Below are 11545 nucleotides of genomic sequence, written 5' to 3' on the forward strand. Positions count from 1 at the left end.
GCCAAATATCATCACCCTAGGCCTATTGGTTATTCAGAAGAAGTTGTTTAAATGTTTTAAACATATTTGCCCTCTGTGACCTTGAATATAAGTCAAGGTCATTTATTTGAACAAACTTGGTAGCCCTTCATCCCAGCATGTTACTGGCCAAATATCATCATCCTATGCCTCTTGGTTATTCAGAAGAAGTTATATAAAGATTTTAACATATCTGACCCCTGTGACCTTGAAAATGGATGAAGGTCATTTATTTGAACAACTTGGTAGCCCTTCATCCAAGCATGTTACTGGCCAAATATCATCACCCTAGGCCTATTGGTTATTCAGAAGAAGTTGTTTAAATGTTTTAAACATATTTGCCCTCTGTGACCTTGAATATAAGTCAAGGTCATTTATTTGAACAAACTTGGTAGCCCATCATCCCAGCATGTTACTGGCCAAATATCATCATCCTAGGCCTCTTGGTTATTCAGAAGAAGTCGATTAAAGATTTTTACATATTTGACCCCTGTGACCTTGAAAATTGATGAAGGTCATTTATTTGAACAAACTTGGTAGCCCTTCATCAAAGCATGTTACTGGCCAAATATCATCACCCTAGGCCTTTTGGTTACTGAGAAGAAGTTGTTTAAAGTAAAAAGTTGACACCGGACGGACGCCGGACAACGGACGGACGACGGACGCCGCACCATGCCATAAGCTCACTTGGCCCTTCGGGCCAGGTGAGATAAAAATTGAACATAATTATCTTTAAAGCATACAAACATTGTTTACTTGAACCAAACCGAGATCGAAACCTTTTATATTTCATCAAAGAAATCTTCTGCTCGCTGGAAATCATAATCCAAATAAATGTTTTTATATTACAAAAAATGCTCATGTATTATTGAAAATTACTAGCCATCTTATTTGACTGTTAAAATATGTTGGATATTAGCTGAAGTGCAATAATTGTGCATATTTGAGCGTTACTTTCATCTATTCCTTTTATCAATATATCGCAGTAATACGGTTTACCACCTCTCTCGTCCCTACCTGCAGATTGAAAACATTCTGAAGTATTCCCGTACCATTATGTCCACTGTTAGTTTGTGTGTCCATGAGCAGAGATAAGTTTCCTTGAACTTGATCCAAGACAGACTCCTGGGATCCAAGTGACTCGCTCAGCTGTTTATGTTTTGCATGGAGCTGACCAGCCAGCTCCAAATGTGCAGCATCTTTTTTCCATTGGAAAGCTTCCGAGGATTTGGTGGCAGAGACAGAATTTGTTGCCTGCTCGTGGGAAATGCTGCTGTTTAAATCTTTCTCCGCAATCACAGGGGTATTATCATTGTAAATTACGTTCAATTGTGTAGAACTGATACCTGTTGTACTCTGTATGGGATTATGCTTCCATGGTGTGCTTCCCTGTACAGAGATTGGTATACTTCGCTGTTCTGTACCACACAGTTGGCTATAATCAGTGTTCTTCTGTTCACATCTATACCGACTTGATCCTGATTGACCCTGTGCGTAATGTTCCTGGTTCATGGACTGTTCATACAACTGATTAACCACTTTTTCTGACTGATTGTCGGAAGAGCTTTTCCGGACAGTAGGTACATTCATACCATTATGGTTAGTCTGTTCAAAATGAAGCTGATTGTAGTGAGGACTTCCTACAGAGTTAGACTGTTCACTGAATGATTGTTGACGAAGCAGCCTTGACGATGGTAAATTTGGCGATTTGGGACTTTGTTGGCTAGGGATCGTTCTGGAATGTGTGGTGCAAGACCAATGTAATGGTAAACATGATTGGTCAGAACAGGGCTCACTATAGTCAAAAACTTCCTCTTCAAGACCAGACTTAGCGAAGGCTAGAGTTGGCTGCACCTGGCCATGGCAAGACTGATTGTATAACTGACCTGATTCTCCAGAGTCAGCATGACTGTGGGTTAAATTTAACTTAGTCGCTCCATAAGGCATGTTCAACTGTAATGAATTAGGCTGGCCATACAAAAAGCCTGATTGAGCAGGAATGGATTGACTAACTGGTAGGCTTGAGTGACACGTAAAGCTAGAAGGTATGGGGTAAGGTGGGCTTTTGGAAATGTTGGAATGCTGTAAATTTTCCTTGTCATCGGCTGAACTTAAAAGTGTCAAGCTAGTCTGATGAAATGGTAAGACTGGCTGTAATGTCAGATTTATGCTAGATAAAGGGCTTGACTGGCCAGGAGATATATATGATTGTACAGAGCCTGGTTGACTAAATAGTAAGCTTGATTGGTCCGAATTAGGCGGGGTAGTAACATGGCTACCAATGGTGGGACTACTTGTGTCGGAATGCGAATGCAGGTGGGTCAGATTGCTAAGACTGTAGCAGTCGCCAGGGGAATCACCAAGATCTGTATTTCTAGCCATATCCATTTCTACTTCTGAGAGTGAAGCTGTCCAGTTTCTCACCCTCTGTAAATTGAACATGGCTGGAGTGTCCTGACCACACGAGTGGTCTGTCATGCTGATTAAGTCTTTATTGATGCAGCTACTTGTTAAAATATCCCCACTGCTTCCTACATTGTTGATATTTGGACTCCCATGATAAACATGCGATATCTCCCCAATGTTAGATTGGTGACCATCTGCTCCATTGCTAAAAGGTAGACTCCTTTTATCACATGTGACATGCAGGCTTCCTCCACTACAGGGTGGAGGACTGTTCCCCTTCAGTTGACTATCATTTTTGGCTTGATCAGTGACATTTCTATTCTCTGGACTGGTGTTGAAGGGCTGAGGATTACCGCTATTGATTGAATGTGAACAAATGCTGATTGGAGACGTTTCACTACTATCCTGAGCAGTGTAAGTCAATAGAGTGTTAGGCGTAGTGGTGATGTCACCAACCAAAAGACTTTTAAGTAAAGGTGTGCCAAACTTCATAGATCCCGAGCTCGACCTATTTTCGGTAGGGCTCAAATCAGTGGATAGCAAAGAGGTGGTTGATCCATTTGATTCAAAGTCTTTGTCACTACTGTTCGGACTCTCTGAGGTACCACAATCGTTCCCAAGCTCCGGATCAATACAGCTGTTGTCCAACCTGTCCTCACCCTGGGCTGTAATCTTGGGGCTGTCCTCATGGAGGCTTAATAAATTAGTGACAGCAATTAGGGCATCAACCTTCTTCTTTTGTTCCTCCAGTAATTGGTCCCCTTCAGTCTTTCTGGAAATGATGAACAAAACAAAAAAAGTCATTAGTTCCTATGCAAAGAAAAAATGGTTTCAACCCGAGGTTACACATATAGTGTTATTTCAGTATAATCAACCAACTTAAAACTTCCTTTGTAAAAGCGGATTTATCATGCTACATGACCATACAATATGTACTGATGATAAACTCACTCTATGATTATGTTGATGCTGGAGATGAATTTGGCCTCTTTCTTCCATGAATCCCGCACGACGACAGAGCGAGACATTATGTATTTCACAACCTGATTTGGAATCTTCAACCTAAAGATGGTTTGTGGTACCTCATCGTCCGTCATAACTGTAATACCAAACATATATGCTGTTCACATGACTTTCACTTCCCCTCCTACAATCAATGTGACAATTGTTCACTTCCATAGACGGCAATTATATGAAAAATATCTTGGAGGAATATGGATTATCTGTGCACGAGAACAAATCACTTTATAGAGCAAAAAGTAATAAACAGAATATTCTTCGTTTCTTGAGGAATAATAATTGTACATACTTTATTTGTGAGTTGAATGTTTTTCCGTTTTTGAGTGTTCATTTGTACTATGCACAGACAAAGCAATCAAGTTAACAGAAAATTCATTCCCCCATCATATTTTACTTTCTCAAAATCACAGCACCATATAGCTTTCATAAACAGGATATTCAAAAATGTTGATATTCAAAATCAATGACTGTACAAAGCTGAGCCTATATATAAAATTCAGCCTAATATTTTGGTCCTAATCTCTATTTGCGAATGTGGTAAGTTGCCTATGGATATTGTAAATTACCTGTGAATGGTAATATGTTATTCATTAATCACTTTCACTGGCAACTTATAGCTAAATAGGCAGTAAATTGATAATATAATATCATTTTCAGTTACATTTTCAAGCCACATTCACATGTAACCAGTAACATTTACAGGAATCTTGAGTTATTTTCTTTGGGAAGTTAACCCACTTTTCATATGACTGACGCTGACGGCCTGGATATCTTCTGGTACAATGTAACGGTAACATGAATTCCCAGCACTCTCTCCTGAAAAGACCCCCAGGCACTGGGATATCCTGAAACACAATCACTATTATATAGGAATGACTGAGGGTGCAACATTTACCCTTAGACATTGGTCCCTAGTAGTGTCAGGGTGAATGACTGAGGGTGCAACATTTACCCTTAGACATTGGTCCCTAGTAGTGTCAGGGTGTGAAGTTGGTAATCCCTAGTGGTGTCAGGGTGTGTAGTTGGTGAACCCTGGTGGTGTCAGGGTGTGTGGTTGGTGATCCCTAGGGGTGTCAGGGTGTGTAGTTGGTAATCCCTAGTGGTGTCAGGGTGTGTAGTTGGTGAACCCTAGTGTTGTCAGGGTGTGTGGTTTGTGATCCCTAGTGGTGTCAGGGTGTGTAGTTGGTGATCCCTCGTGGTGTCAGGGTATGTAGTTGGTGTACCTAGTGGTGTCTGGGTGTGTAGTTGGTGATCCCTAGTAGTGTCAGTGTGTGTAGTTGGTGATCCCTAGTAGTGTCAAGGTGGGAAGTTGGTGATCCCTAGTGGTGTCAGGGTGGGGAGTTGGTGATCCCTAGTGGTGTCAGGGCATGTAGTTGGTGTACCTAGTGGTGTCAGGGTGAGTAGTTGGTGATCCCTAGTAGTGTCAAGGTGGGTAGTTGGTGATCCCTAGTGGTGTCAGGGCATGTAGTTGGTGTACCTAGTGGTGTCAGGGGGTGTAGTTGGTGATCTCTAGTGGTGTCAGGGTGTGTAGTTTGTGATCTCTAGTGGTGTCAGGGTGTGTAGTTGGTAATCTCTAGTGGTGTCAGGGTGTGTAGTTGGTGAGCCCTAGTGGTGTCAAGGTGTGTAGTTGGTGATCCCTAGCGGTGTCAGGGTGTGTAGTTGGTGATCCCTTGTGGTGTCAGGGTGTATAGTTGGTGATCTCTAGTGGTGTCAGGGTGTTAATCCCTAGTGGTGTCAGGGTGTGTAGTGGTGTCAGGGTGTGCAGTTGGTGATCCCTAGTGGTGTCTGGGTATGTAGTTGGTGATCCCTAATCCCTAGTGGTGTCAGGGTGTGTAGTTGGGGATCCCTAGTGGTGTGGTGTGAAGTTGGTAATCCCTAGTGGTGTCAGGGTGTGTTGTTGGTATCCCTAGTGGTGTCAGGGTGTGTGGTTGGTGAACCCTAGTGGGGTCAGGGGGGGTAGTTGGTGATCCCTAGTGGGGTCAGGGGGTGTAGTTGGTGATCCCTAGTGGTGTCAAGGTGGGTAGTTGGTGATCCCTAGTGATGTCAGGGTGTGTAGTTGGTGATCCCTAGTAGTGTCAAGGTGGGAAGTTGGTGATCCCTAGTGGTGTCAGGGAATGTAGTTGGTGATCCCTAGTGGTGTCAGGGGATGTAGTTGGTGATCCCTAGTGGTGTCAGGGGTGTAGTTGGTGAACCCTGGTGGTGTCAGGGTGTGTGGTTGGTGATCCCTAGGGGTGTTAGGGTGTGTAGTTGGTAATCCCTAGTGGTGTCAGGGTGTATAGTTGGTGAATCCAGTGGTGTCAGGGAGGGTAGTTGGTGATCCCTAGTGGTGTCAGGGGGTATAGTTGGTGATCTCTAGTGGTGTCAGGGTGTGTAGTTTGTGATCTCTAGTGGTGTCAGGGTGTGTAGTTGGTAATCTCTAGTGGTGTCAGGGTGTGTAGTTGGTAATCCTGTCAGGGTGGGTAGTTGGTGATCCCTAGGGGTGTCAGGGTGTGTAGTTTGTAATCCCTAGTGGTGTCAGGGTGTGTAGTTGGGGATCCCTAGTGGTGTGGTGTGAAGTTGGTAATCCCTAGTGGTGTCAGGGTGTGTGGTTGGTGATCCCTAGTGGTGTCAGGGTGTTTAGTTGGTGATCCCTAGTGGTTTCAGGGTGTGTAGTTGGTGATCCCTAGTGTTGTCAGGGTGTGTGGTTTGTGATCCCTAGTGGTGTCAGGGTGCGTAGTTGGTGATCTCTAGTGGTGTCAGGGGGTGTAGTTGGTGATCCCTAGGAGTGTCAGGGGGTGTAGTTGGGGATCCCTAGTGGTGTCAGGGTGTATAGTTGGTGGTCCCTAGTGGTATCAGGGTGTATAGTTGGTGATCCCTAGTAGTATCAGGGTGTCTAGGTGGTTATCCCTAGTGGTGTCAGGGTGTGTGGTTGGTGAACCCTAGTGGGGTCAGGGGGGGTAGTTGGTGATCCCTAGTGGGGTCAGGGTGTGTAGTTGGTGATCCCTAGTCGTGTCAAGGTTGGTAGTTGGTGATCCCTAGTGGTGTCAGGGCATGTAGTTGGTGTACCTAGTGGTGTCAGGGGGTGTAGTTGGTGATCTCTAGTGGTGTCAGGGTATGTAGTTGGTGTACCTTGTGGGGTCAGGGGGTGTAGTTGGTGATCCCTAGTAGTGTCAGTGTGTGTAGTTGGTGATCCCTAGTAGTGTCAAGGTGGGAAGTTGGTGATCCCTAGTGGTGTCAGGGTAGTGGTGTCAGGGTGTGTAGTTGGTGATCTCTAGTGGTGTCAGGGGGTGAAGTTGGTGATCCCTAGTGGTGTCAGAGTATGAAGTTGGTGATCCCTAGTGGTGTCAGGGAATGTAGTTGGTGATCCCTAGTGGTGTCAGGTTGTATAGTTGGTGTATCCAGTGGTGTCAGGGGGGGGAGTTGGTGATCCCTAGTGGTGTCAGGGCATGTAGTTGGTGTACCTAGTGGTGTCAGGGTGAGTAGTTGGTGATCCCTAGTAGTGTCAAGGTGGGGAGTTGGTGATCCCTAGTGGTGTCAGGGGATGTAGTTGGTGTACCTAGTGGTGTCAGGGTGTGTAGGTGGTGATCCCTAGTGGTGTCAAGGTGTGTAGTTGGTGATCCCTAGTGGTATCAGGGTGTATAGTTGGTGATCCCTAGTGGGGTCAGGGTGTGCAGTTGGTGGTCCCTAGTGGTGTCAGGGTGTGTAGTTGGGGATCCCTAGTGGTGTGGTGTGAAGTTGGTAATCCCTAGTGGTGTCAGGGTGTATAGTTGGTGGTCCCTAGTGGTATCAGGGTGTTTAGTTGGTGATCCCTAGTAGTGTCAGGGTATGTAGTTGGTGATCCCTAGTGGGGTCAGGGTGTGTAGTTGGTGATCCCTAGTAGTGTCAGGGTGTGTAGTTGGTGATCCCTAGTAGTGTCAGGGTATGTAGTCGGTGATCCCTAGTGGTGTCAGGGTGTGTAGTTGGTGATCCCTAGTAGTGTCAGGGTGTGTAGTTAGTGTTCCTAGTGGTGTCAGGGTGTATAGTTGGTGATCCCTAGTGGTGTCAGGGTGTATAGTTGGTGGTCCCTAGTGGTATCAGGGTGTATAGTTGGTGATCCCTAGTAGTGTCAGGGTGTGTAGTTGGTAATCCCTAGTGGTGTCAGGGTGTGTAGTTGGTATCCCTAGTGGTGTCAGGGTGTGTGGTTGGTAAACCCTAGTGGCGTCAGGGTGTGTAGTTGGTGATCCCTAGTGGTGTCAGGGTGTGCAGTTGGTGATCCCTAGTGGTGTCAGGGGGTGTGGTTGGTAAACCCTAGTGGCGTCAGGGTGTGTAGTTGGTGATCCCTAGTAGTGTCAGGGTGTGTAGTTGGTGATCCCTAGTGGTGCCGGGTTGTGTGGTTGGTGTATCCAGTAGTGCTCCAATCCCTAGTGGTGTCAGGGTGTATAGTTGGTGATCCCTAGTGGTGTCAGGGTGTGTAGTTGGTGATCCCTAGTGGTGTCGGGTTGTGTGGTTGGTGTATCCAGTAGTGCTCCAATCGTTTCCCTTTTGTGGTAGACTCAAGGGTGTGGTATCAGTGGGGAGAATTTCATTGATTTGATATTCTACGTCCCGAAGTAAGTGTGATTGGAGGTTGAAATAGAGTGCTACTGGGCTCTCATTAAGCGGTCGGATAACTCGTAAATGTTTAGACATAAGGAATCTTAATAAACATTGGTCCCTAGTGGTGTCAGGGTATGGGTGAAAATCCAGGTGAAGGGGAGCTATAGCCAAATGAATGCAAATAACAAATACTATATATTCATTACGGTAAAACGGTATCGCATATCAGCTCTGTGTGTCAGGCACTGGTCAGGTAAAACTCTGGACACTCATAAAATTGTTATTTACCTGTTCTGTTACCTTGGAGCCAAACCCATTCTTGACAGCCTAACGATCGCTGTAATACTAGTACTGTGTAACACGCATTGTGAAATTGTAAAACCTTGATTATTGTGATGAGAAATTACAGATATATACACAGTGTACGTTATCGCATACAAGCCTTACGTATTTTTGTCATTCCGTAATTTTGATCTACAAATGATATCAAATCGAACAGTTGTGCGGAGAGAAGCGCACAACGGGGCGAACGATTGCTAAATCGCACAGTTGTGCACACTATGTGTGGACGATGTGCGGATGGTGTGTGAACGATGTATGCACGGTGTACGCATGCTATTTTTGGTGCTTTGTGCAGCCCCACAACTGTAATAATATGAAACTTGTATACATTCTACAAATTAATTTTTGAAAGTGTCACTACATTTTGTTTGTTTTGTTGTCATGTTGTTGCTAGGATACAAAGCAAAGTTTTATATACCTGTGTTTATTTTAAAAGCTATAATATGAAATGAAAATATCAGTAAAGCCTTAATGTAAGAATCACATTCATCCATCATGTTACTGTACTTAACCAAAATACAATATTGACATTTAAAATCAAACCATAAAAAGGAACTTGGACTCTAGAATAATAAATCACAGTATCTGTTTCTTTATTTGAAGAATTTTGTTGGGTGATTTTACTGATCTATAGTTTATGGGTTTTTTAAATTTGGAACATTTATTTAAACAAGGTGTACATTTAAAACAAGAGGCCCAGAGGGCCTGTATCACTCACCTGGATATCAAAAGTAATCATGGCAAAGGCAAAATATTCTCCGAATGAGATCTAAGGGAATGGGCCAGACCCCAAGGCAAATCCTTGTATCATATCTGTATTAGAATTTTCATGCCCAGCAATTTTATTTATGGTTATGGAGTGGGGATCTCAACTGTTTCCAAGGTGGGATTCAGAAACTGTGTCCCTAGGGTTGTGGCCAGACCCCGGGATCAATTATATAATATCATGACTGCATTTGTCTCTTTATAGGCTCAACAATTGTATATATAGTTTTGGGCTGGGGATCTTAACTGTTTCAATGTTATGACCCAGGGGTTAAGTCTCTAAGGGTGGGGCAGACCTTGGGGTCAATTCATATATTATGACTGCATTTGTCTCTTTATGCCCAGCATTTGTATATACAGTTTTGGGGTGTGATCTCAACCGTTTCAAAGTTATCACATAGGGACTATGTCTCCAAGGGTGGGGCCAGACCCCTGGCAATCCTGGAAGCATATGTGCATTCTTCTCTTCATAGTCAGCAATTGTATATATGGTTATAGGGTGGGGATCTCAACCATTTCCAAGTAATAAACTATTTTTGGCCCCACCCTTTAGCCAAGGGGGTCAGCCCCACTACTTGTAAGATTTGAATCCCTGCCTCCCATGAATGCTTCCAACAAAATATGATTGATATCCAGTGCATAGTTCTACAGAAGAAGTAATTTAAAGCAATATAGCCAAACTTTTGGCTCCGCCCATCTGCCCCCTGGGAGGTCTGTCCAATCATTTGTACAATTTTGAATCCCCACTACCTAGGAATGCTTCCAGTCAAATATGGTTTATGTCCATCGTTTATAGTTGTAGAGAAGAAGTTGCTTAAAGCAACATAGCCAAATAACCATATTTTTGGAGCCGCCCCTAAGCTCCCTTGGGGTTCAGCCCCACCATTTGAACAATTTTGAATCCCCGCCTCCCATGAATGCTTCTGACCAAATAAGATTGATAACCATTGCATAGTTCTATAGAAAAAGTCGTTTATAGCAATATATCTAAATTGTTCCCTTTTGGCCCCCCACCTCAGCCCCCTGTGGGGTTAACCCTACCTTTTGTACAATTTTGAATCCCCACTACCTAGGGATGCTTCCAGTCAAAATTGGTTGATGTCCATCTTTTAGATGTAGAGAAGAAGTTGCTTAAAGCAATATAACCAAATAACCATATTTTTGGCACTGCCCCTAAGCCCCCTTGGGTGTCAGCCTACCATTTGTATAATTTTGAATCCCCACCACCTAGGGATGCTTCCATTCAAATTGAGTTAAATTCCAATCAGCGGGTAAGAAGAAGAATTCGTTTGAAGAAATTGTTAACGCATAGACGACGACCGACGAACGGACGGACGGACGGACGGACGACAGACAGACAGACGCCACGGTATGGCATAAGCTCACCTTGGTCCTTCGGACCAGGTGAGCTAAAAAACACAGTGTGTCTCGACAAGCAACAATTAGAATAATACAAAATTCTGCTGATGATCAAGGAGGAAGGGTTAGTCTTACAGTTCAGATGTTCATGTAATTTATACCGTTTTTCTTTCTGTGCAATAATAGTGACTAGAACTAAACTAGAATAAGGTTATGAGAAAATGGAATGAAAATGTTGGCAAACCAATGCAACAAAATTATCCGGCACGGAGATCCAACGTCCTCGTCTGTGGTCTGTCTGGTACAGAAATCAGAGGTGGATATCACAAGGATAATCAAGCATAGCTCCATCCAAGAGTAATAAATTTGACAGCCTACCACAACATTGTCAAAAATAAAAAGTCTACCGTAACAGTATTCTTGGTGTTGATGCTCATTCGTTTAGCTGATAGAATTTAAGGCTATACATACCGTTGATCTGTAAATAAGACTGTGCCATCCATACTGTGCTGACTGCACCACTCCAGTTTGTCTAAAGCCATCACCGATAACTCATGTATGACTCGGTTCCTGACTGGCCGTCCAACTGCAATCAACCAGGTGTTCTGTTTATCTGAAAATTGAACCAATTGTTATTGACGCTGCAGACTATTGTAATATCAGTAGATGAAGATCTACTAGTATTGTAATATAAGTATATGAAGATTTTAGTATTGTAATATCAGTAGATGAAGATCTACCGGTATTGTAATATAAGTAGATGAAGATCTACCAGTATTGTAATACAAGAGGCCCATGGGCCTTAACGGTCACCTGAGTCTATAGTATTTATTTTTGTTGTTGAAATATGTACCAATTTGGGTAAAAAATAGTATAATGTTAACTTAACTTTGTCAGGACCATGAGCTGATCATTCCTAGACCAATTTTAAGTGAGATCGGCCTATTAGAACTTAGTAGCAAAATAGCGGCCATGGCAGCCAAATTGTATTTCTGATTGACCCGAAAAATAACAACACTTTGTCAGGACCATGATTCGATCATTCCTACAAAGTTTCAGTTCAATCGGCCAAGTAGATCTT

The 11545-nt window shown here is 43.5% G+C and overlaps 1 protein-coding gene across 4 annotated transcripts in view; it reads right to left on the reverse strand.

The window, feature by feature from the left end:
* The window catches only part of LOC110466220 (hypoxia-inducible factor 1-alpha-like), a 34279-nt gene that overhangs the window by 4795 nt on the left and 17939 nt on the right, over positions 1–11545 (reverse strand). For 3 of the 4 annotated variants that reach the window (XM_021522602.1, XM_021522601.1, XM_021522600.1), the window contains 4 exons: positions 10936–11077; positions 4183–4289; positions 3376–3523; positions 1036–3196 (listed from right to left, as the gene is read on the reverse strand). In XM_021522602.1, coding sequence (XP_021378277.1) covers positions 1036–3196; positions 3376–3523; positions 4183–4289; positions 10936–11077 — 2558 coding nt within the window. The remainder of the gene's footprint in view (positions 1–1035; positions 3197–3375; positions 3524–4182; positions 4290–10935; positions 11078–11545) is intronic. The other variant, XM_021522603.1, reaches the window with a different exon arrangement.

Source organism: Mizuhopecten yessoensis, unplaced genomic scaffold (assembly GCF_002113885.1).
Source record: "Mizuhopecten yessoensis strain PY_sf001 unplaced genomic scaffold, ASM211388v2 scaffold11125, whole genome shotgun sequence".
Taxonomy (NCBI): domain Eukaryota; kingdom Metazoa; phylum Mollusca; class Bivalvia; order Pectinida; family Pectinidae; genus Mizuhopecten; species Mizuhopecten yessoensis.